General features: G+C 37.6%; 1 protein-coding gene across 12 annotated transcripts in view; it reads right to left on the bottom strand.

The window, feature by feature from the left end:
* The window catches only part of ZMYND8 (zinc finger MYND-type containing 8), an 82,162-nt gene that overhangs the window by 33,707 nt on the left and 21,215 nt on the right, over nucleotides 1-27,240 (bottom strand). For 11 of the 12 annotated variants that reach the window (XR_010375231.1, XR_010375232.1, XR_010375233.1 and 8 more), the window contains 2 exons: nucleotides 18,037-18,107; nucleotides 1,434-1,582 (listed from right to left, as the gene is read on the bottom strand). Coding sequence is in view for 9 of the 12 variants with exons in the window: in XM_064465679.1 (XP_064321749.1) it covers nucleotides 1,434-1,582; nucleotides 18,037-18,107 (220 nt within the window). In the remaining 3 variants the exon portion in view is untranslated. Of the gene's footprint in view, nucleotides 1-1,433; nucleotides 1,583-18,036; nucleotides 18,108-27,092; nucleotides 27,210-27,240 lie in introns of those variants that run through there. The other variant, XM_064465685.1, reaches the window with a different exon arrangement.

The raw sequence follows: 27,240 nt of genomic DNA, 5'->3' as shown, positions 1-27,240 counted from the left end.
TGCTTTTCTTCATTAGATATACAACTTTATTCTATCCTGTAATATTTCAGGTCTAAGACACCTGGAAAACAGAAAAGGATTTACTGAGGGGAATGTTTCAAGTTCAACAACTGCAATTGTGTTTTCACATATATTTTTAATAGCGTGAATAAAGAGTGGAAATTAATACCCAAGATTCAGTTCCACTGTTTGTAAAATTATCTCTACACTGCAGAGTTAGAAGCTCAGACTTCAGCAGAGCAACATCTCCCCAGTAAACATCCAGGATGTAGAGGAATTTATACAGCCTGCAGTGAAGCTCAGTAAAAGCCAAACTGGCCACATTAAAACAGTGCAAGCGTGCCTACGCATGCTATTACGTGACCTCCCAATTATCTTTCAATAAAATATGCTTGACTCTCTAAGACTATTTCCTAACAAGGCCTGATTTCGGTCTTTGTTCCAGTGATTAGGAATTTAATTTTCTTTCTTAACCAGTGCAGTTGTACCAGGATAATATTCATTGTGGATGCTGCTACACGAGGAAAAAGTGCTTTAAACACACAGAACTTAATCCTGTGTTTATATGATCCTGGCAAAAAACATTGACACACAAAAGCACTGTGAGAAATACACAGGCATGTCATTATTAAATCAGGTGAGAAATAATTTCAGTAAGGCTGAAGACTGATTTCATGTAATCTCCTCCACGATGATGCAGGTGCTTTACAGCATTTGCTATTCAATACACTTCATATAACTCCTTCACTTGGATCATACACTGAATCAGAAATTGTCAAAGTCTCCTGGAGTCAAGTTTTTGTAAGAATTACAAGTGCTATAAATTCAGTATTCAGAAGACACTCAAGATTTCAAGCATGAAGACTGAAAAGTACTGGCAGTGTGACCATTTGATTTAACTAGTTTGGTAGGAGTGTACGCTGCCCAGCAATTTAAAGGAATGGGAGGGAATCTGCAGAGTACCAAGGAAGGAGCTGGACTTCTGTTAATAATTGGCAGTAGGACTGAAAGCAGATGAGAGACTTACACTGATATTATGAGATCTTTCTTAATCTAGGATACCAACCCCACTGAACATTTCCTTTTAATGGCTTTAACTAATAACAAGTATTGTTGTTGTTGTTATTGTTATTATATTCCTTCATAATGCTTTTGTTCAAAATTGCATTTATTGGTTACACATCTTATTTGCTTTTTGAAATAAAAAAACAGGACACAGGTGGTCTTTCTCATACAGATATAAAACAAAAATAAAAGAACATCCGAATCCAACTTAAAATGCCAACTCCTACATCCACTGCAATCAAAAAATAATATCCACTTCTTAGAGTACGAAAATGAAGCTTCCTAAAGAGGAGAGGGCTCCTGATCAGCTCTCTCTACATCCTTCATTGTTTCATATTCTAACATAACAAGACCATGACTTCTCTTACCTGCTCTTTATTATTACTGTTCAATAAACCAGGTTTCTTTTTCTTTTTTATAGGACTTGTTGATGCATCTTGTGGTGAGTGGCCATTAGAGGAATGTGGAGGGCTGGGAAATTTTCTTTTTTGTGCTGTTCGTTCGGCAGAGCCAGGATCTGTAACAGATAGGAGCAATATGGTTGAAGAGTGCACACCAATGAAAAACATTCAAGCAAGGTTATGGTTTCTCAGTCACACTCCTCCTTCACTGAACAGAACAAAAATTCTCAATTCTCTTTCACCCAGTCACTGACAAAAGTGGAAGCAGAGACTTGCTAAGCAATGTCACCGTTCAGTGAATTCTCAGTAATTTAGATTAACATTAAATTTTTTTTCCTTTTCCCCACAGCATTTTGGCCATTCATCTCATCTCAAATTTTAGTATCTTTTGAAGTATAACAACAATTATATTCTGTAGTTTAGCAAAGGACTATGCTAATTTATGTCACACCCATTAAGAGCAGAGAAACAACATTAACAGTTGCTGACAGCTTTGCTCTTGTAATTTAGGAACATAAGCAACAGAAGTTAAAACATGGTAAGAGGAAAGTCAGTCCTCATCATTTATTTCTCATATTTAAATAAACTTCTTGAAATATGCCAACAGAAAAAATGAAATTGTCCTATAGTCTGAAAATTAATATACTACGTTGGATATTTAGTCATTTGTAGCACCTGCTAAAATGGATTGTAAAAAGATAAAATCAAGACAAGACTCCCAGTCAAGTACTAACTTGTGACAGCAAGGTAGAGCAACAAAGAGAAAGTGACATAACTTTTCAATGCCTCTCACATTCAAACAAGCAAATTACAAGAGCAGTTTAATAAGTCACAGCTCCCATCTATGCCTGAAGTTACTACCCCAAGTAACAAAGCTAGCAGAAAGGAGCATGTGCCTGTGTCTCAGTTGCTCATGGATTGTCATCTTAGCGTAAACTCATCTCACCAGCAACTTAAGTAGACCTGGTGGCTCTGAACTGCATTTTCTGAAACATGCGCAAAACACTTTAAAAATTTAGAAGGAAACTGAGATACAGCCCTGTCAAATTATTATCTGTTTTGATGATCTTCATGTCTGCTTCACTCCAATTATACTAAGTTATTTTAACTCTTCAAAGATTTTTAATTTTTTTTAACTTGGTGTTCATTAGAATATTCAGAAAGAATTATTTACAGCCTTAAAAGAGTTAATATGCTTTTAAAAAAATATCACTGACAAGCTCATCAGAAATATCCTAGGTAAAAATAAGAGCATTTGCAACTTCATTTTCTCAGAATAAAATTTAAATGAAACCTAGTGAACATGGAATGCGCAGCTGAATGACAAAGAACTTAACGGACATTTTTCCAAAGAAACAAGTATGCAATCAGCTGTAATAGACGATCATAGAAAAGTGAAACGATCTTGACAAAATACAAGTGAAAGTTCAACAGAGTTGGTTTAACGTGTTTAATTTTTCCTTAAGCTTTTTAATGCATGCAACAAAATGAGAAATAAAACCATAGGGATCAGAAGTCATCAATATCATAGAGAAACAACCAAACCCTCCCCAAAGTTTTTCCCATATTTTCAATCCCCTGCTTACATGTGCTAGGGAAAACATTTTGTGGCTGCACACTAAACAACTGAGGAATAAAACCTGTCTAAAAAATAACTTTTCACTGAGTTATTTGTTTGACTATGACCCCATGCACTGCACAGCCACACAAATGCTTGTAATGCATTCAGTGAAGCAGTTATATTGGATGGGAACACGTAGCAAGAAGGAGAAATGCTGCTTTTAGTATTAATGCCACCTTAAAGTTGTGGGTTTTTTCAAACAACAGTTTTCAGCACTACTTGACAGAAGCCAGAGGCAATCAAACTGCTGGTTGCCATGATCCTATATTCTTTCCCTCCTGGATCTGTATTCTTGCCTTCCAGGCCTCACTGGGTGAAATGGGCTGAATTGTCTCAGGTTGCCAAGACACTAAAACCTCACTGAAACACTTCACCTGAAGTCTCTAAATGAACACCAGTGGTACCAGAACAACTAATAACTGGGTTAACTTATCAGAGCATGTCTACTGCAAATAGATTTAAAATAACTATAAAAAGGTCCAACAAAAAATACTGAAAGTTACCCAAACAGAAAAAACACTGAAACCACAACACAAGGCCATTTCACATAGGCAGTGGACAAACACCTTTCTCCCACAAATGCCTCCCAATCTTACTTTTATCTATTTACTGAATGAGACAATTTTGTTGAGCTACAACATTCTTCTCAGGGAATGATTTTAACACATATAAGGAGTCTCGCACACAGTATGGCCACTGACACTTCTTCATTAGACAGTCTTACAAGTGAGCTAGTAAAGCACAGTTTAGCTTAAAACCATATTCAGGATAATGCCCTGTCAAATTGAAAAGTTACACCAAACCCAATTCAAAAGTAAGGTAATCTGTCACATGGCACAAATCTTAGAAGGTCTATGGCACAGGCACAATACAGAACTGGATTACAGAATCACAGAATAGTGGGGGTTGGAAGGGACCTCTGGAGATCACCTTGTCCAACCCCCTGCTTAAGCAGGCACACCCAGAGCAGGGGCACAGGACGGCGTCCAGGCGGGGTTTAAATGTCTCCAGGGAAGGGATTGCACAGCCTCTCTGGGCAGCCTGTGCCACTGCTCCATCAGTCACCCTCACAGTAAAGAAGTTTTTCCTCATATTAGATTAGATTTCTACAAAATTTCTGTATTTTGTGCAAATGTAGAGGAGAAACAGTCAAGGAGAGAGCAAATTGGCTGAAATAATGATCTGCACAAATGGATTAACAACCTATGCACTTTTCTCTGAATAGAAAAAAGGTATTTGGAACAACAGTTAAGCATAGAATCATAGAATCACTGAGGTTGGAAAAGACCTCTAAGATCATCAAGCCCAACTGTCAACACAACACCACCATGCCTGTCACTAGTGGGGTCCCCCAGGGATCGATATTGGGCCAATGTTAGTCAACATCTTCATAAGTGATCTGGATAATGGGATCAAGTATAGCCTGATGAAGTTTGCGGATGACACCAAATTGAGTGGGGAAGTAGACACTCCAGAAGGGAGAGCTGCTCTGCAGGAAGATCTGGATAGGCTGGAAGAGTGGGCCAGCAAGAACCTTATGAATTTCAACAAGGACAAGTGTAAGATCATGCACCTGGGAAAACACAATCCAGACTGGGATCCACCTGGCTGGAGAGCAGCTCTGTGGAAAGGGACCTGGGGGTCCTGGTGGACAGAAAGCTCAACATGAGCAAACAGTGTGCTGCTGCAGCCAAGAAGGCCAACAGGATGCTGGGTTGCATCAAAAAGGGCATCGCCAGCAGAGATAAAGAAATCATCATCCCACTCAACTGAGTGCTTGTCAGGCCACACCTGGAGTACTGTGTACAGTTCTGGTCCCCACTATACAAAAAGGATGTGGACAGGCTGGAAGGGGTCCAGAGAAGGGCCACCAAGACGATCAAAGGACTGGGAAGCTGCCATACGAGGACAGGCTGGGAGAGCTGGGTTTGTTCAGCCTTGAGAAAAGGAGGCTCAGAGGGGATCTCATCCCCATGTACCAGTTCTTAAGGGGCAGCTACAAAGAAGATGGAGACTCCCTTTTACAAGGAATCACATGGAGAGGACAAGGCAGGATGGACACAAGTTGCTCTTGGGGAGATTCCGATTGGACACGAGGGAAATTTTTCACACTGAGGACAGTCACCATTGGAATAATCTCCCCAGGGAAGGGGTTGACTCTGCCACACTGTAAGATTTGGCTGGACAGGGTGCTGGGCCATCTTGTCTAGACTGGGCTCTTCCTAGAAAGGTTGGACTAGATGATCCCTGAGGTCCCTTCCAACCTGTGATTCTATAATTAATATGCCTCCTAAACCATGTCCCCAAGTGCCACATCTACACGTTTTTTGAACACCTCCAGGGATGGTGACTCCACGACCTCTCTGGGCAGCCTCTTCCAATGCCTGACCACTCTTTCAGTAAAGACATTTTTCCTAATATCCAAACTAAACATCCCCCAACACAGCTTGAGGCCCATTTCCTCTCATCCTATCACAAGTTACTTGGGCGATGAGTCCAACACCCACCTCACTACAACCTCCTTTCAGGTGGTTGTAGAGAGCAATAAGGTCTCCCCTCAGCCTCCTCTTCTCCAGGATAAACACACCCCCAGCTCCCTCAGCCGCTCCCCATCAGACTTATTCTCCAGACCCTTCACCAGCTTCACTGCCCTTCTCTGGACACGCTCCAGCACCTCGATGTCTTTCTTGTCCTGAGGGGCCCAAAATGGAACACAGTATCCAAGGTGTGGCCTCACCAGTGCCAAGTACAGGGGCACCATCCCTGCCCTGCTCCTGCTGGCCACACTATTCCTGATACAAGCCAGGATGCTGTTGGCTTTCTTGGCCACCTGGGCACACTGCTGACTCGTATTCAGCCAGCTGTTGACCAGCACACCCAGGGCCTTTTCCGCTGAGCAGCTTTTGGGCCACTCTTCCCCAAGTCTGTAGCATTGCCTGGGGTTATTATGACCCAAGTGCAGGATCCAGCACTTGGCCTTGTTGAACCCCATACAGTTGGCCTCAGCCCATTGATCCAGCCTGTCCAGAGCATGAACTGACTATGAACAAATGACTTTTGTCTTGTGTGGCATGAACTATGAACAAATTACTTTCTTCTGTTGCAAAAAAGGACAAACAATACTGATGTAAAAATAGGAGTGATACATATGATGTAATCTTGATGTTATCTTGGAATGTTTGCATGGATGCTTAAGTTTATTGAAAATAATATATTATTTAGTGGAAAGAGTGAAACGATGTCAAGAAGCCACACAATTATTAACATAGCAAAACATAAGTTTATTGAAAATAATATATTATTTAGTGGAATGAGTGAAACGATGTCAAGAAGCCACACAATTATTAACATAGCTAAACATTTTGAAAAAAGGTGCTCAAAAAAACCATGATGCTACTAAAACTTACTCATGATGCAAGCTCAAAAAGTTATCTGGAAAGATAGTTCTAGACTAAATTGCATTTCAAGAACATATGCTATTTACATGTATGGAAGAAAATATAAAGAAAGATGGAAAAAAGTATAGTGGAAGAACTTCTGTGCTAGAAAAGTTGTACTGGTCTACATTAATTTGTGAAAATACCACTCCTACCTACTAGAACTATCATCACACTTTTTTCAGATAGGTCCAGACACACGAAAGATGTAATTGTTACCTAACCAGCTGTGAGCATTACCATTGTTTTCAGTTCCTGAAGCTTTTAAATTTTTTTCCCCCAAATATATAACTGCACAGAAAAAGAACTGTGGTTTTGTCTTCTTTCTACACAACTCTGTGGGAAACGTGGTGCTAAATGGTGACTTCTGACTGACCAAAAATTTTTGGTAACCTGTCAAGATAATGATTAAGAATCAAGAAAACTATAAATAAATATGAAAAACATATTAAAAAATAGATGGAAGAAGATATAACTGAGGGAGGGAAGAGAAATGTAGGAGCATTGGCCCATCCTGAGTTTTATTTATCTAGAATAGCTGCACCAGGCTAACAACACATGTAATTTCAACAGCCCTAGGAAAAGCATCTGCCACTAGAATTATGTCGGCACAGCTATTTCAGCAGTGCTGCTTAGCAGAAATGTAGTGTTTGGTCTCAGAGAAATTTTTCTGTTGGCAAAAGTTATAAAATTTGGGCATAATGTAATTAAGCTGGTTTAAACAAAAAAATAAACAAACAAAAACTTTGCATGTTTTGAGTTTTCTTTGATACTAAGAAATGTGATTTTTTGTTGTTGTTATTCCTTTCCACCCATCCCATTTTATACTTGGAGGCTGCATTTAGGACCAGTTATATTCTGACAAGCTTATGCTGAATTAAAACAATACAATGTGCCTGAGACCACTATTGTCACTTGACTTGATTCAATTCAAGTGAATCTGCCTCCCACTCCATTTAGGCCAAAATTTAGATCGATTTGACAATACAAAGAATTGCCAGGTAAGGTATGTCACCTAAATGTATGAAAAATATAATGCCTGCTTCCTCCCCTCCTTCAGCAACTAGGACAATAAAAATCCTAATACAGGTACAACTACGCTGACAGAAGACTAGGGATTTTTTTCAGTTTAGCTAACTGTGCACAGAAGGTGGCAGAAGAACTCCTTTGACTGGCATGTTCTTCATATATCCCTAGAGAGCTGAGCCAATACAGCTATCCTGGAAGAAATACTGCAGCATCAGTGTCAGCTAAACCAAAACCCACAACTCAACCAGAGTGATCAAACCTAAAACCAAAACAAGCTCTGAATTCTATTTTTTTCAAGTAGACAGAGCTCATTCAGCATGGGAACTGTTTGCATTTAGAATGATCAGCAAAACCAGCATCATACCATACCTTTTCTCATCTTTCTATCACCACATGGCTCAGAAGAGCATGTACAATATAAGCCTTTGTTTCTTTATTATAATTTGCAGCTTTCAGAGATTTTCCATACACTTCTGAAGGCAGTCATAAGTAAACTGCTCTTACTGTGAAGTCCCAAACATGCCTTAATCCTTGTCTTCCCAGTGCAGAGAGATCTGCAGAATTGTCTCTCTCTACAGCAAAAAACATCCTCAAAGTACTTGCAGTTATCTCTGAGCACAAGTTTTTTCTCCAGCAAACACAGCCCTCACAATAACTCCCTGACTTTTATTTCCAGACTGTACATACGCAAGCACAGCTTAAAGCAGGAGCGCAACAGAACACTATAGTTTTCTGCCCTTTGCCTTCCATTTCTTACTCCCAGGCACAAAACTGCCAGTGGAGCACACCAGTTTCCTTTCAGCTCTTCAGCCTCAAAATGTGGAGATTACAAAGAAGCTGCCTGCACACTGCATGTTGTGCCTCAGCTCCAAGTATGAAAAAAGAAAAGCTGGTGTAAAGTTCCTCTTCATTGACCTGCCCCCATAACATGATGCTTCTTACTTTTAAACGCTGTTTTTTCCTAAACTGATTCAGGGTTAGGAAAAGGATTAAACTGTTATTAGCTAAACCAGAACTGAATTACAGTTCATTCACAGCCAAATCCAAACTACACTTCAACAGGAAAGATACTGATTCAATACCAACTAAACCAAACAACCACACAGACATATATGTTTGGTTAAGTGATTTCAAAGACTAAAACTAGTGTAATTTTCTTCTGTGGTTCAAGCGTTAGCATAGTAGAGATTTTCAAATAAGCTAGTGGTGACTCACAGACAACATATGAAAACTGACCTGAAATACACCTTTTTCTTTTTTTTTTTTTTAGTTGGCAAGTTATTGAAATGCACAGGTACTTTCTTGAAGTAATGTGAGATGTAACTGGAAAAATTAAGGAATAGACAGGAAAACAGCAATGCACAGGCATTTTCTTTCAGATTTACTTGTGCTAGTGGAATACTCTAACTATCACTGTATGTTGCCAATTAACCAATCTGTGAGGGACCTAATAATATGACCAATCTTTTAATTCAGTTCAAGTAAAGTAAGAATAGTAGCACCTACTCAAATCATTCAAGTTATAGTTTTCAATTCTAATTAAGATAAAAAAATGCTCAGGTTGCATTTTGTGTGAATTTCTTTCAACAGCAATGCCCCATTTAGCGCATACTGCCTCTTCTTCCTCCTTGGCTCTTCCAGCTCTGTTAGCAGAGTTTGTGTAGCTGTGCCATGAACCAGATCAAGAAATTTATCCTTGTTAAAATAACCTGTCAGGAGGAAAGATAATTTTTAACCTGGATCACTTCCCCAATGTAGTTTAACTTAATATTTATTAGTTGAACAAAGTGAAACAAATCCAAGAGGAAAAAAACCCAAAAAAGATCAAATTTAAGCTGCAATAACTTGGTGACTAGGACAGTTACTTAGGAGGTGGATTCAAGTTTCTGCTCCATAAAGGAACTGCGAGAATTTGTGTGATCTCTTCTAAGTCAAGCATTTTTAAAAAGGTGTTTAATGAGCAAGAATTGTCTCACTTTGGAGAATATCTCACCATGCCAGTTCATCACCAGTTAGCACACATCCCTGCAATCTCCCTGCTGCTTCTACGAAACTCCTATCATACACTGAGCAAGTCAACCTGAACCAAACTTTTTGGATAGGCATCAAGTTGTGCACCCACCTCTTCTAACCAAAAAGGCTGAGATCACTTGCAGTTACTCAGCACTCAGAAGGTTAATAAGAAATGTTTTGTGTACTAAACAAAGGGCATTACAGTAAAATAATGAATGAACATTTCATTGATAAACCAATTGTACTTACAAATTAATTTGCCAAGCAACCATGCTCCACTTCTTTCTTGATTTTTGAGTGTATGATTTTGCTTTCTCAGCATTATTCCAAAATTGTGATTCCAGGGCAAGTGAAAAAAGAGACACCTGAAATAACTTTTTTAATTCTCATTAAAAGCTACCTGTTTTTACATCACTAGGTTATTATTAATTGCTCTGTAACATTGCCATGATTGACATAAGCACCTATGAGTGCTCTTGCAAACCATCCATTGGGGAACAAGCTAACCTGAGTTTCATCTAAAGTTTAAAATCTTTGCTTCAGTATGCCATCATGTGACTGAAGAATTAGTAACTCCTGCTCCCAGGAGACAGACTAAAGCATACTTAAACCCTAAAGCAACTTAATTTCACACTTTATGGCTATTTTAGAAGTCCACTTTTATGTGATGGTAATACAATTTTTAAGCAGATAAACTATGACAGTGACATAATATCATTTAGCTTAGAAAAAAACTGTAAAAACAAAGAAATGTACGTTAGTATTGTTCACCAGGGATCTTATCTTTTTACAGCATATGGAGCATAGACCACAACCATATTTTCTATGTTCTATACATTGCCAAGTGCTGTACCATAAGTATTCAATAGCAACAATCCCTGACAACTAATTGAGAAGTCTCGTTTTTCTCAATGGAAGCACGCGCCAACTCAGAAAATGTGTAAAAATAAAATGTTGTTTTCCTTGCTTTTCCCGATACCCAAACGTAATTCTTCCTGAAAATAAGTAACAACAACACACTTTATTTAAGAACACAGCATAAACTGCTCAGTACCAAAGACCTATCAACAGTGACAATTTATGCCTCCTTCTGCCCTCCTTTCCATATACCTTCTTTTTTAAGAACTTGCTTAAGCTAAATGCAAAGTAATTTCAGACTAAAACCAAAACAAAATAGCATCTACGTATGTATCTCTAAGTATCTGTTACACTTGCATTAGTTTCTCTACCAATAAGGCCTTGATGAGAGCTGAAAACCACAGCAAGTTACACAGATTTAAGTTAAGGCTGCACAGTACCCTTCCAGATATACTTTCTTCCCTTTTCCTTTCTCTAGCGCTATTATTTGTTCACCCAGGAAGCAAGATGGTTTAGATAACCAATATGGCCAAAACAGACAAAATTCAAAAATTCATCTCAGCTGAGCTGGCATACCAACAAGTCCCAGAGTTGACAGTGCCAATATAAAGGGAAAGGACGGAAATGTGGCTGATGTTAAGGAGCATGTGAGCATGGCAGGTCTGACATAGATCAGCATATATTGCCTTAGTGTTGCATCCTCAGTGCATGGATAGCAAGCCAATTAAGAAAAGCCTGAATAAATGAGTCTTACTATATGTAAAACTCACAAGAAGGTTAGGCAATCAAAACAAAAGCCTTCCCAAAAAGTATGGAAATTGCAGGATAAAAGCTTTTGACTGTCAGCAAAGAATTACCCTTTTTGAACTGGTGTGGAAGGGAAGAAAAGTTTTACATTTCAAAATAAAGCACAGACAATCACAAAATTTATCTTTATCTTAACTACATCAAGTTTACTAAACTTTCATGAAAAGTATTAGTTATTCAAATTCTGTACCTAATTTTCTTATATTTTAAGTACATATTCTATGAAAAATGAGCTGTTAAAGTGGTAATATCTACTGTTTGAAGAACAAAACTTTTCTGTTCTGGAAATTTTCAGAAAGTGAGAAAGTGAGAGGAGGGAAACCCAAACATGTTTGTTTAAACAGTATTAAAAAAAAAAAAGCTTTTCAACATGAGTTGTGATAAAGATGATAAAATTAACAGTCACTTTGGTTTTCCAGGAGCTAGAAACAGCAATGTATTTTTTTCAGTGAAAGCATTATTTTAGTCTTCCAGGAACAGTATTAAATATGAGTAAATTGAGACTTAGTTAAATCTTCTGTGATTTATGTCCTTGATGTCTCAACACAAGTGGGTCAAATATGCAAAATTCTGAATAATGTTTCCATTTAGAAACCTAGTCAATTGTTCTACGTAAGTTAGACAGTCAGCAGAAGTGTTACTTAAATACAGCCAGCCCAAGGTTAATTCTGTTAACATTAATACCCAACCCCATGCTATCCTTTTTATTATGACACAAATAGTTCTGCCAACCTTTGGTGAACTAGATCAAGGAATTAAATTAGATTAAATGTAACAGAACAAAAGAACACATATTTCATTAAAGCAGTTTCATGAAGAATTCATTTATTTGATGGCTGTAAGAAAGAGCTAGGCTAGCTTAAAAAAGAAAGCAGCATGGGAGAAGACACAAGAATACAAAGGTGACTGAAGACTGCTTAAGCTGTCATTATGCCACAGAAATGTGTAATTATGCCTTTAGGAGGAACAGGAACAAAAACAGAAAACTGACTTGCACCTAGACTGTCACTTCTCTCTTCTTTCCCCTCCTCAGAAGCTCTGAATGCATGTACCTTAAATGGTGTTGATGGAAATCAACGAAGAATTCTGAGAGAAAAAGGAGCAATGCTAACTCCATTGTCAGCATCGTTACAGTCTGACTTGATAGAACAGGCTTCAATTAATAATTTATATGGATTCCAAACTGTGAAGCCTCCCAATTATATTTATTGTCCTGAATGACTGCTAACAGATTTATTTTTCAAATACATTACCTATACTACTATAGCAAACTTAATTATCTTCAAAACACTTAAAATCATGGATATATCTGTTAGAACTTATACTCAACTCTGAGGCATTTTAATCTTATGCCAGAACTTTGAAATATGATGTAGTTGCAATCAACCACTAAAGCTCTGTTTACATTCCAGAAACTTCAACTGATGCAATTAACCTAATCCAGTTGCTTGATGTAATAAATAACAGAGGTTAGCCATGGTTGTGTAAATCCTGATGAACTCCTACTACATTACAATTTTACACAAGTACAAAAAGACGCTGTTATTTGTTTCTTCATTGTAGGACTTTGGAAGATAAAGAAAAAGAAACACCTCCCAACAACTTGCAATATAAGAGATGTAAGCTGTTTGTAAGCCAGAGCCTGGCTATAGGGGTACTTGCTGCCCCAAGGCACTCCTGAAGACCCGCTGTTGATTACTAAGTAACAAGGGCTCTGCACTAGAGATAAAAGCCTCGAGCTGTACTACTATTCCCTGGAGGATTCTCAAATTACACTGGAGTGAGACTCTCATCTCTGTGATTAAATACTTAGTATCACTGTACAGAGTTGATACACAATGTAGTATTATGACACTGTTACAAAATATATAACATCTTTTGGAAATTCCATTTTACTTGTCATTTTGCCTTTATATTCAAAATACCCAATCCTTTTGCCAACGAGAGGAGCCCCTAGGACCAAAGCTGTCAATGCAAACCTGCTGCAATGCAGAAGCTGTAAAAGTCAGAATCCTCACCTTGAAGAAGTAGTGCCTCAGCATATAATTTTATGGCAAGCTAACACCACCTAATGCCAAGCTGTCACTGAGGGGGGCAAGTCTGCTCCTAGCAATGACATCTGTCCAACTCCCTAGTAATCTGGTTCAGGGAGATAAGCAGGTAGAAAACTACTTCTGTACCCAAGCCCTTAACTGACTCAGAAGAGGACTGGCTAAGAACCAGCACAGATGCAAAGGAAATAAGGGATGTATGACTGATGATGGGAAGAAGAGAGTTAAAGAGCTCCTTTTGACAAGTAACTAGACAGGCAATGGCTATACTACTAGCTGACCCATATGAGAACTACATGGAAGTCCATCTGCCACCACAGCTATAGTACTAGCTGAGGGCAGGTAAGATAAACTAGCAGAAAACTAACCTGAGAATGGAAAAAAAAAAAATAAAAATTCTTCCAGGTTAATAGGATGAAAAAGCTCCATGGAGAGTTCACTGCTGTCCAAAGAGAGCAAGTGCAAGTGAAGACACAACTGCACCAAACAATTAAGTTGGTTATAGTGCCCTGGAATTACAAAATGGAAATACTCAGAAAATCCTCCAGAAAGCCTTGCAAGCCCCATCTTCAAATAGTTAATAAACAAGGTCAGAAAGTAGGCCACAGGGCTGGAACAGAGACATAACAAGAGGCTTCTGTCAGACATGTTAATGTGTCATATGCAGAGGACAAAATATTATAATAACCTAATCCATGGCCTTTCTCCTTTGCTAAAGAGCAGTCCTCTGCTGACTCCACTTTGTGTTTTTGGACTCCTTTTATTCTCTTTAAGCTGTCATTTCCCATTTCCAGGCCTCAGATGCTTTATGCCTTCTTGTTCTGAACAAGAGAGTAGTATATTTTAAAACCTCATCTTTAGTAAAGCTGCACATGCACAGCTTACAAGCAGATCTAAATTATAACTTCTACAGTAACTCTTCTCCTCTTCCCTTCCCCACCTCACCAGATGTCTGTCCCCACAATTTTTTGCAGACACACACTTGTGTGTAATAGTAGGGTTAATCAGTTCATGATTCTGGCAAAAACTAGTACTACAAAAAATGATCAGTTTTCAGCTAAATCAGCTGCTTGATATAGCTTACTATGCAACAGCATAAGCATCAGTGCCAGTCTAAGGAGAAGGGTAGAAAAATGCAGCTGAAGATGAGCATGTAGGGCTGCATAGATCTGACCACGGCTATAGACTCACTCTTACACATCACATTATAAAGCCTAAGTAAGAAGTGTCAGCTATGGTTTTAAGCTCAAGTTTCATTACAACCTAACCCTATCTTAATGCTGGCCACCAAAGCTCTATACTTCCTGCACACAACTGGTATATTCCTGTCCCCTCTCTTACACCAGTTCTGGCAGTCTACCAAGCCATTTCAGCACACTAAGCAAGTAGAAAACTATTCACGTTTAACAGTTCAGTTAGTTTCCTGCCAGCTTAAGTATGGAAGGAAGTGGATAAAACTGCTGCATTGAGCAGTTTGACCAGCTTAAGCTGCTTTGAAACCACCACCTTACTTAAACCGATTCAAAGGCTATGTGAACACCCTTGTTACAGATTAAACAATGCATTTTTTCAGCTTAGTTTAACTGAACTAGAATTGATTTATAGCAATTAAAATTCAACTGCTTATACCAAAACAAGAATGTTCATGAAGAGGTCTGCATCAGGCTAATTGGTTTTAAAGCATTTAATATATTTTCCGAAGACTTACTTTAGACGTGGCCTCACATGAGCTGTATAAACTGTAGCAGAGCAAGTTAGGCTACAAACTTGCAGCATATGAGCTTCTCTAAGACAAGTGTGAAGTTATACAATACCGCTGACTGATCTATTGCACAGGCTTCTCAGACCATCAAAAAATGCAAACAAACCAAGAGCTGTATGCTTCCCTTAAGGGTTGTCCATATAGGGTCAATTTCCTCATCTACATCCTTTCTAAAGCACACAAAGCAAAATTCTGAACAAGATTAATGTTACAAGAGGAAGCATTGTTACCACTATACTATCCCACCAGTTCAGATCCTTGCTGCACTTTACACAGAGTATAACAACAGTTTTAAAACTCTGGTGTGACTTTTCTGCTGCAGAAACACTGTGCTGAACTAACAGTCTCAACCCAAATAACAGAAGTCCAGAAAGATTAATTTTAGCCGGCCTATGATATGGCCAGCTCTTGTGTGAAGCAGATGACATTTATGATCCTCTTACTTTTTATGCAAAACTACATATTCAACTACTATAAAGTTCTACAACTGATTCATAGGTTACGTTGGGAATACAACAAAGCAAAGCTTATAGGCAAGTCTCTAGATTTCCTTACTACATCTTTACTCCTTACTACTTACATCACTTCTTCACTGGAAAAAATATAAACCTGTAAGAGCTTGGGTGGTGAGTGGTTGTTATTCTTGCCCTTAGCGTGGTGCTTGCATGGGTTTCATCAACATACATGTCAAATTTAACAAGCTAATTCAAGCAAATCAGTATCTAGTTAAATAAATATCAATTCCACTATTGTTATTCAATTAATTCAATTTGTGCTAAGTTTTATCTTTACTATGGTGATGTACAAAAGCCATTCAGATGACTCTCAGTGGTGCTTAAAACACTAACAATTCTGCTGTGTACAGACCAGTGACTTATACACAATGGCAGCTTGGGCCAGTCTAAAGCAGCCCTGTGCTGATCCTGTCTTTGTCTTCCAAACTGCCCTTTCAGTTGTTACCAGAACTTGCCTATGAGCTGGTTCTTGGGAGTTGTACCAACAGTAAACAGTATAAAAACATGAGTCTCTTTCTGCTAGGTTTGCTCCCTTTTACTTGACCAATTTGAATTGATCAGAGCCCACAAAGCAAGGGAACCTGCAAGATGATGTGGCTGAGAAGGTTGGGAGATGAAAGACTGACGATTTCAATAACCATGAAGTATTAAATCAACTCACTGTCCTGGGAAACTTCATCATAACCCTACAAAAAAAGTTAAGAAGTTTCCTGTGGGCTTCATTCATTGAAACAGTACACCTTCAGGTCAGGCCAGCACTAGGACTAACATAAGGGAATTGCAGCTTTTTGTATGGAACACACACCTGTTTCTGGGCTGAGTAAAGCAACAGCACTAGAATGCAGACGTTTAAATAAATCGGTATTGGACTTTTAAACTATTTTTAGACATTGATTATGTTGGATTGTCCTGAGTAATTGTGATGCATGTAAAATTCTTATTAGTACTAATTATGTGGGCCAAAGTCTTTCCAAGGAAAAAAGAAGATATTTCATGGGCAGCTAAATGCATCTAATAACCCCCTTGGTCTCTTATATTGAGTTCTCCTACTCACCAAACTCTTCCATAAACAAACTGGTCACTAAAACAGCTGAAAAATGTTCCAGTTTTTAGGCTGGCTAGAAAGTTCAAGTGGCTGGGATCTGATAAGCATACCACAAAGGAAGTAAGTGGTGGGAGTACAAAACTGGGAGCTTACCCCCTTCAGCAGCAACCATTAAAGCAACAAAAAATAGTTTACTTTCTGCTGGCTTAGAAAACTGAAATACACAGATAAGTAAACACCAAAAGCAGTCCAGTGATGGAGACTGACATGCAAGACCAGAAGCAGAGGAGAGAGAAAAGGGGAGGAAGAAGGAGCAAAAAGAGCAAGTGAACCTCTTCTGAGCTGTCAGATCAAATGTACTACCTCATCTAACCATACCATGAGAACTGAAGCAATAAATTTACTGTCCGTTAGCACAAGTAAGACGTAAATACAACTTTATAACCATGTTATCTACCCAAGCTACTTCATTAAAAAACAAATGCAGATGATCTGTGCCATCCTTTCAAGACAATTACATCTGCACGTTCAGAGTCAACTAGACTTATGACCCCTGCAGTAGAATGAAGAATAAGTGGGTATGTGCCAGAATTTTAAAAGGATGGTAGTAGCCATTGCTGCCATTCTACAGAAATGGCTTTCAAGTAAACTGGGCTACAAAGTCAGCTGCAAGTTCAAAAGGAGATGGACAGGGAGCTGGCAGTCATTACAGAGAACGGGAGTAAACACTTATGCGCAAGTATTCCAACTGAAGGGCATTTCTGTCCCACCACTCCAAACGAAAGTGGGAATACTTGCACTGATAGAAATAGTTATATATTTGGCTTTGTTTATAGTGAGAGGTAAAATCATTTGCCATAGTAATGCATTCATAGGGGAAACTCCAGAAACCAAAAGGACAGAAATTCTCAGTCACTTGCAACTCCACCACGGGGTTTAATTCACATCAGGGTAATAGGATGGGTACGTGAATGTCCATGAAATACATACTGCTCAGAGGACCAGTTTTTGTGGAAACAGAAATGTTACTATGTTTTTTCTCAGGAAAATTAGGATTCATTACTGTACAAAATAATACCTTATTATTATTGTTACTACTACTTCTTTCTCCCACCGTGCAAATCTAAAAGTACTTTAAAGGAAGCCATGATAAGTGAGATGATACAATAAGCTGATTTTTTTTTCATCATTTAACCTAAGTTAGTTATTCATAAACCAGAAATAACAATGGAGGCAGGTGGAAGGTTTGACATATAATGAAAACCAAGCAAAAATTAAAACATTTCCTAATATACAATAGTAATTGTAAAAAATATAATGTGTCTTGAGTTTTCACTCAAGAGCAGTTTCATGATAGATTGCAGTTTCCCAATCTTGGTTTAAAAATACTTGTATGTTGTAGAACATAGATGAAATATTCCTTCTTACTCACCTTTGGATCGAGTGGAGATATCCATCCCCTCCACCACCTCCTGCTCTGCCTTTATTTCCTCTTCAGCCAAGCTGCAGGATTCAAAAAAGTAAATTAGAATAGCATTATTCCCAAGCTTACCTTCATGTACAGAAGTTCAACTTAACACTGTCAAATGCAACTGTATTAAAATTTGTGATTAAATGAAAGGTTTGCTGTTTGCCAGAGTATACATTGACCAAAACATGTAGAGAAAGAATCCAGGTACTCATGTATGCTGCACGTTACCAATTACAAAGGTAACACTTTCATGCTAATGACAGTCTTGTATCATGTACTGAAGATTATGCCACTGTATGTACAAAATGTATGCGACAAACAGGAATTCTGTTCCTTGTAGCTCCTAATATAAGGCCTTTATAAACTGTGTGGACAAATGCCTGCTAACATTTAAACACTAACCAGCATCAGTGAACAGATTAGCTGAAGTAACAGATTTAGCAACACAGAACAGCTTACAAAATTAGAAGGTAACATGAAATTTTAAAAACTATTAAGTAAATAATTTCAAGGATTTTGAAACTAGACTATATAACAGAAAACTGAATATTTATAATTTATTGGCAACACAATTCCACCAATTATTAACCATAGTAAAGAGTAAATGAAACAGAACTGTTACTATCATTCAACCATTCAAACTTGCATAGAGAGTTTTAATTCACTCCAGGCAGAATTAAATGATTAAGTAGATGACAAACTATATCTGACTTGCTGATATACTACTTTCTTATAGGGATGCCGTTCAAGAAAACTCAATGAATTTGGCTAGTTAAGTCAGTTTGGTGAAGGAAAGTGGAAGGGTGAGGAAAAAAGAACTAGAATGAATATTGAGTTACACACCGTTTTTGAAGACCTGACTATCATTGTGAAAGATAAAAGAAAACATATGACATTGAAGCAAACCCAAATTCAAAATGATAGACAAATGAGGTTATGGTGCCTGAAGCAGGTATCAGAGTTGTCCATTAATATCACTGGAGCACAACAGCCAAGAGGGATGGATGTAGATCTTTTCCTCTGTAGTAACAGGTCTGTTAACATAAATTGTTGCTGATACCAGTTTACATTGATATGGCAGATTGTGAACTACTGCTGCTACAGAGTCGACTGAGATTCTATTCAGCCATCCCTGCTCTAGCGACAGCTATTTCTACTACAGAGGCCAAGAGGACAGCTAGAGACCTTTGCTTTAGCCACTGTGGTTAAATCTGCCTGACACAGCTAATTAGAGCTCAGAAACAACACGGAGGACTTGGTTACATTTATACCAGAGAAACTCTTCAGCCTGACAAACAGTTTATATTAGCAGGAGTTTTGTTACTGGTGTAAGTTAAAACAGCTTCCTAAACAAAGTAAAACTTGCCAGCAGAAGGACTTTTTAGTCTGGTATTTGTCGAAACTACTTTTAATCAACTATCAGCTACCCAGGGGGTTGGGTTGCAGTTCCTTTCACACCTCTAAACAGGACATTTATGTCAGCAAAAATTAAACACGGTCAATGTATGGAAGACCCAAAGTTGAGAAGACCCATGAACTCCAGAAATCATTATTCTTTACTTGTCATTTGTATATAGCAATAATTTACAAATTAAGCTCTTTAAAGTCATGAAGCGCTGAAGAGAAGTTCTATTCCACCAGTACCCAGTCTCCCAACTCACAGTCTACATTGCCAATTTCAGTAGCAAGGAAAGGCACCCATGCAACCAGAGTTATGGTGAATGTGTAGCTCAGTTGGCTGTAGCACAATGCTTCTCAGATTTATTTTGCATGGGCAGATTAAATACATAACATAGTTGACTGTACTACAATGGTCACCAATTTACTATGCATGGGCAGATCAATTACCCTGCACGTTTGTTACACCCTTTCCCAGACAGCATCCAGCAAAGCGGAGCTGGCAGTTTGTTGCAGACACCAAAACATTTCATGCACCACTTGCCTCTGCCCATTCTCTTTCCTAAGCAATGGGAAGGGATGGGCTCACGGGATGGGTTCATTGTTCTCTTCCCATGTTGTACTGGGTTTTTTCTTCCCCTCACCCCTTACAAAATCCTATTTCAGTACCACCAAACTGTAACAAAAGCCATATTTTTAAATATCAAGTATATATGACTAATAATGCACACAGGTAAATAGGTAATAATACACACTAATTCTGTCAAGAGTGAAGTAATTTGGCAGTACTTGTTACCTGGGTTTAAAATGCAGCTCCAGTTTCAGCCACAGACTAGGACATACAAGCCTTTACAAGACTCAGGTTGAAGTCTTAAGATCATTTTACACAGGTTGCTACAAAAAGGAATGGTTTCCCCAATCCCTAACCTCATGTTCCAGAAATCATGTTCATTTTAACTGAACCAGTTCTGTGATCTAGCTCACTGTGCAGCTGGATGAGCAGAGAAGAGGAAATGGGAACATACCACATGTGGGGAAGGGGGAAAAGAGTAATACCCTTTTCGCAGCAGCTCACATTTAAGTTGCATTAAAGCAATCGTAACATTCCAGACTCATCCAGTTCCAAGACGAACAAAGTATCTTGTCTCGACACATCTCTGATACGTCACATAAAAGATGCCTGAAAACAGCTTTCCCAAAAGTTTGAAGTATAAATGAACAGCCAAAAATGCATTCCCCGCTTGATGCAAAGGTTCTTCATTTTTCTTAGCAATGGAGGTGTACATATCTTACACACACATATGCACACTGTGCGTCACCCACAAATAAAACAAAATTCAGCAATTATCTACTATACTATGAAAATGGAGCCTCAGAGGAACAGATTGCATCTCCATATTCACTACTATAATTAATCTCACTCAATCTTGCAAGGGCACAAACATTTAAGTATGTAAGAAAATCACTGAGATCGTTCTGAAAAAAAAAAAATCAAAATGTTGGGGGGGAACAGTTAAACAAGCCTTTCAAACATAGCTATAAAGATACTTAAAATTCACGGCTCTTTAGAAGCATGTCCCATTGTTTTATTTGCTGTAAAGTATTATGACTTGCAAAAGACACTGAATGGTTGCAGTGATGATTGTAGTGGTAATCTTTAAGACTCAAGTTTGTAAATACATGCTAGCAATTCACAGCCAGTTTACAGTAACTTTTCTAAAGCTAACAGATCTTTTCACCTTTGCACCTTCCATCAATATAAGCAATGTTCTGAAAATGCTTTATAATGCACAAACTGCCAACGGCAGAAATTTCATTAGCAAAAGATTTCAAATTAAATAATTCAAGAAAAACAGGTCCTTAATGACAGGTACCTTACTATTACCCACAAGAAAATTAAAAGAAAATTAAAAACCAGCAGCAAAATAATTACAAACAAGCATCTACTTCTATGGAAACAATACCTGTGTGATCAAGTAGACTATTCTAGAGAGTTTTATTTTGCAAATTCATTTTTGCAGGGCTTAGAGCATTTATTTCAGATAGCGTGCATAACTATCATGCATGGGTACTAAGAATGTGATGCTCTGAGGCTGCGGATCAGAAATGATACTGGCATATACTCAATTAAGTACCTAGATGAATACAGTAAATGCCTTATGTTATTCTGAAAGCTACTCTTTTTTCCTCAGTAGGATGAATGAACAGAGGAACTTATTTTAAGAACACAACTGAAATTTAAGCTTTGCCAGTTTCACTGTCAATTGACTAGAACACCAATTAATCATTTAAAACTTCCCTCCTTGTACTGACAAAACTTACAAAAAAAGAAAGAAAAAAAAGAAATTTTCTTCCAAAATGTTAAACTAATTTGTTTCATACAAATTATTTTAACATGTCTGAATGAGGGGAGAAAGGGTGGAGGTTATTCCTTTGGGGATAGTTGGGGACAGAAAGAAAAAAAAATAAGGACTGCAAACATATAAGATTTATTGATACTTAAGTAAAAATGCATAAAGAATTTAGCCGTCTAATTTTTAAATATGTTCTCTGTTAAGCTGAAGAGAGGGTGTTTTTTTTAATATGAAATTAATTTTTTCAAATTCCAGACCAGTAAATAAAATAATTACTTTTCTGTTTAGGAAAATCATTCCTGTACTAGTAATAGTACTTACCTGAAAAAATGTACATATACAAAAATATTTAAAGCTACTCTAACCTATATTAGCTACAAAGAGCAATTAAAAGTTGTAGATGAACTACTGCACCTTGACATTTAACCAAGAAAAACTGATAGATATGGAAAACCACTGAAACAGCTAATGCCCACATATACAATCTAGATCTACATTAGGGAATAAACACATTAGTTTAAAATCAAGAACTATATATTTATGGAATTCATTTTTCCTTTTAATTAATAGAAAACAAAACAAAAAACTGATTTAAGCCTATAAGCACTAAAACTGAATTTCATCCTGCAGATAATTCCTGCCTGTTCTATATCACATTTGTGAGTAGCAATTCTAAATAATGATTTCAAAAAACTGCATTCAATAAAAATTTGAAAAAAATATTTGCATGCCATTGCTGAATAAATACCAGCTTTGTATAAGCACTCACCTATAACAGTCTCTTACTCATCGGTAGCTATGCTATTTATGCAGGATTCTTAAAATGGCGTCTGACAGCACTGCACTGCCTCATTCCTGTACTGTAGCTAAAATGGTAGCAGTTTATTCAATAACAGTATCTCTTGTTTAAACAGCAGTGCTATATTCGAAGCAAGCATCTAAATATTAGAAATGATAAAGTATGACAAAAGGACACCTGACATCCAAATGTTTAACTAAAAGGGCACAAGATAGGGAGTTTCGTGAAGTCACAGGTTACTAAGGAAATCACTCAATTTTAGATTCACTCTCCAGTTTGAGCGCCTCATATTTTGTTTCCTTTTGCAGAATTCCCTGCAAAATGCTCAGTTTGTATTCAGCAATTAACATACACAAAATGCTTGTTCAGATGTCTACATACAGCAATGTTTAAGCTAGTTACCTCTGATAACAAGCAAAGTAAATATATATATATTTAAAGAACATTTAAGTTCTTTTTAAAACCTTATTTTTATTCAGTGTGCATTCAAATAGCTCCACAAAAGAGAAAATCAGAGGAGGAAGGGAGATCCTTGGTGTCATACAGTCTTCTTTAAGACTATAAACTATGGAGCTGAGGCCCAAGCAAGGCAACCAGAATAGCATAGATTTCAGATGCCAAAAACATAATTTGAGAACAATCTTGTTTGAAAGTAAAGGTTTATACTGGCTAAATTAGGGATGTTAACATCCTGCTACAGCATGGTTTTAATCTGACAGTATGAAACACAGATGCTATGACAATTGGCAATAAAGGGTTAACATAAGAATGACAGATAACTTCTATTAAATAAATAAAACTCAGTTCCTATGTAGCTATTTCTAAGTAAGACTTTAATCCATGAATACAAGACAGGTTTATTAATATATTTAAAATACTTTCTAAATACAATTTAAAGGGCCAAGCTCGATGGCCTGCTACGACAGTTTTCAGTCTCTGGTTTGCAGACCCCTCAAAGCCACTGTACTACTAGTAAGGGGTTTGCAGACAATAATTTAGTAAATCAAACCTAGTCTAACAGGCTTAAATTCCCTATAATGGGATTCACATGCTCATGGGAAAAAGTATTAGGGATCCACAAATAACAAAATTTTTAAATTGCTGTCTACTACATTCTACATGGACAAAGGTTATGTTCAACTCCCAAGATATTGAGGCAATTCAAATTAATGCCCTGAATTCCAGTCAGAGAAGAGGAGAGCTTTTACTGAAATTTATCACCCTTTAACCCATTATGCTGGAGTAGCACCATTACTATGGAAAACTGACCATGACCTATCACTTTTCAGCCACTGGATCCACATGGTCAATACACTTGAAAACAAAGCAAAAAGGGGGAAGGGGGGAAAAAAGAAAAAAAAAAAAGCAGAAGTGATATCACAAAATGGAAGACAGCTCAGGAAGACGAGCCAATCGAAGTTTGTGGACACTGATAAAAGGGCTAAATTTGTAATGTAATCTACCTATTTATGATCTTTGAGCACGAAGTTCCTTTTATTACATGCTTCCTTAGTAGCAACATGGGTTTTCCCCTACATTTCAATACTCCTGCCTGATGGGGGGGGAATGTCACATTTGCAGTGGTTTATACTCTGCATTTTTTTCATTCTCAATATGTTAAGTAGTGCCATTTGTTTAAAGAAATCCCTCAGTTTTTTCCCTAGCACTATTTAGCTTCCAACTAAAACAGTTTGCCTGCAAAGAATGAAAGAGGCATGTAGCTTTTAAAAAGCTACTGTTTTCATCATAATTTATAATCCCGATTGCTCCTTTGTTTTTCCCCCACTGCATTCTTTGTCCATCTAATTAGAATAGTAACTGGATGTTGGCACTAAATAATAATGGCTAATCATACTCATCCTGGGCAATTCAAATTACTCTTTAGTAGCCAGAAAACTTAAAGTGCAATTATACGATTAACTGCTAGTTACATTAGAATAATGGCCATTTGCTACAAGCTGAATAAACCTCAGCTATGTTGCTTCATACATGTCCTGTCTAATTGTGATATTAACAAGATCCAGTCCTGTAAAATCTTGGGTGGAAAGCATACCTGCTTTTTCCCTGCATCTATCACTTAAACAAAACCCCACATTCCATCTGTCCTGAACAGCAGAAAAAAAACCGGCAGAGTGCTTTCTTACTATGCAATCTATGAAAGTCAGTGATAACATCATACCTTCACAAAGCACCAAAAATATATGAAATTCTTCAGCTTGGCTGAATTTGCTTTACTTAGATGGAACAAAGATGGCAGAAATTTCCAGAAGGCCTTTCTCAGTCTTGCCACTGCAATTGTCAATCTTTAACCTACCCTCTGCTGCTATTGGCTCAAGCACTCCATGGAGCAGCGCGATTGGGCTGATCTGAAAACAACACTGCTGTCTCTACCTTGCCTCAGACATCTTGCTGCAATGCAGACATTTATTTTTTGTGAACTATAAAAGAATTATATTTGAGTGATTAAAAATAGTGAACTTTAACAGACTCACGATGCTATGTTTCATTACATGCACAAGGGCATCTTATACAAATAGCTTCACTGTCAGCAGTGTGTCTGGAGGTGCAGATTTGAAACAGATCCTAGTTTCACAAAACCTGTGGGAGCCATTTTAATGCAAGCTTTCTGATTGCAGATCACTTACTCCTGCTTCCTCGTATTAAAGAAATATTATGTTGTGCACTATTTAAGACTGAAAGTAAACTGCTAGTGTGTACAAAACTACTGCTAGAAGATTATGCCCAAATGTAATTTCTGTTTTTAGCAACTGAAAAGCAAAAACCAGAATAACTTCTTAGCTGTGTTAGCACTTTTATGTATGTTGAAAAATGCATTAAAATTGTATACAAACATGCTATCACATGAAAGTCTAGTACAACTCAGCAGTGTTTCAGGTTGTGAACTGAACTAGACATTCTTATAATCTAATCCTTGAAGGGGGGCTGGGGGGGGCAGGGGGGAGGGGGCCGAAGCTGTTAAGCAAAGTGAGATATTCAAGGTAAGATACTCATACTGGCAAACAAGTAACCAGAGGTAAATTGCTATGTTACAGAATGTAATCAAACACATTGCAGCCTTCTATAAAAGTTAGCATGTAACTGTGCCTCAGTGCAGTCACTTGCAAAGCTAGGTTAGCTCTAAGTTCTTTCCTAAAATCATTAATGTGTATGGACTGTTAAAACAAGTGCAAAAATTATATTAAAAGCACAAAAGAGCATCCTTCCTCTGCTTTTGTAACAACACTGGTGAGCACTGGAAAACAGCCTGTTAAAACAAGCACGCAAGTGCTACAATTAAAATCTTAATAAAGGGCACAAAATGTTCTAAATTAGTTATAAATCAAGCAAGTTTATCTGAGATTATACTTTGCATAATATCAGAAACATATGCTCATTAAGCATTATTTACTTCATAAGGTCGCTACATTGCTGAGTACTAGCACTTTCATCACACCTCAAAAGCCTAAGGATCAACGAAAATGCGCTTTAGCCTACAAACGGGGTAATTAATGATCTATGAACAAACAGCAGGTAGAATATTTTTCACTGGCCTGAGGTAAACAGGAAGTATAAGCTTCAAACTTTAGAGGTAAATTATAAAAAAACCAGTGCATTCAAATTGGAACAGTTTACATGTACAAGCCTCTTAAAATGGACGCTAAGCAAATCTGATTTTTCATATGACTAACCACTAACATTACTTCATCTACTAGACTAACTGACCCAGTAAAAACAAAATGTTTGGAAAACTATTAAAAATGTTCAGAGAGTAGCATGCTGCTTACTTACCAACTGTTCAAGCACCCATCTCATTTTTCCAGTTAAGAAGATACAACAGGCTGGCAGATTTGGGAATTGATCAAAAAGGAATTTCTTGAAATAATTACGTAGCATTAAACCAAAAGTTTAAAAAAAAAAAAGAAAAAAAAAGCAAGAACGAACAACATGTACTACTGTCATGAACCACACATGATTTTATATCCTCTGGACTCCACAACACAGAACTGTAGCTGATACAGTGTAAAACAAAAAGGCACAGATAAAACGTACATTAGTTTATTTGTACTATGTAAAATAAGAAAGCTAACAGTTCAAAAACATTTTCCATAAAGAATCAGATTAGTAAACAGATGTACTGCTGCATTTTATTGAGCAGCAACCCATTCCCAAAATCTGCAGCATAAAATCTCCCTTTTAAAGGAACAAAATATTAACCATACATTGTCCCTCAGAAAGAGAAATGCATTGTATTAATTACTCCTGCAAGAAAAAAGGTTCAATAATCATTTTAAGTTAAGATAAGCTGCATAAAAAACATGATGCAACAGCACACCACCACCTAGGCCCAATATCTACAATCTGCCATTAGCACTTTTTGCTGATGTCTAGGTTTTTAAAAATCCCATATTTTCTCAGAGATAACTTATCTTAGCTATTCCATTCACTGTTTAGAAAGGTAAACTTGCCTGTTCTTCTGTCTGCCATTATCCCTGCTTGACTCCCTGTAGGGCAGTTAAATGCATCTGCTCCCTAGCTTCCATTTTCTCTTCAGCAGGCATGTGACACAACAGACAATAGTGCTGGCAAACTGCTCAGAGAGAGAAAGCTTCTTTG

Source organism: Phalacrocorax carbo, chromosome 14 (genome assembly GCF_963921805.1).
Source record: "Phalacrocorax carbo chromosome 14, bPhaCar2.1, whole genome shotgun sequence".
In the NCBI taxonomy this organism is placed as follows: Eukaryota; Metazoa; Chordata; class Aves; order Suliformes; family Phalacrocoracidae; genus Phalacrocorax; species Phalacrocorax carbo.
The sequence above is the reverse complement of the archived record's forward strand: the minus strand, read 5'-3'. Positions and strand labels throughout refer to the sequence as shown.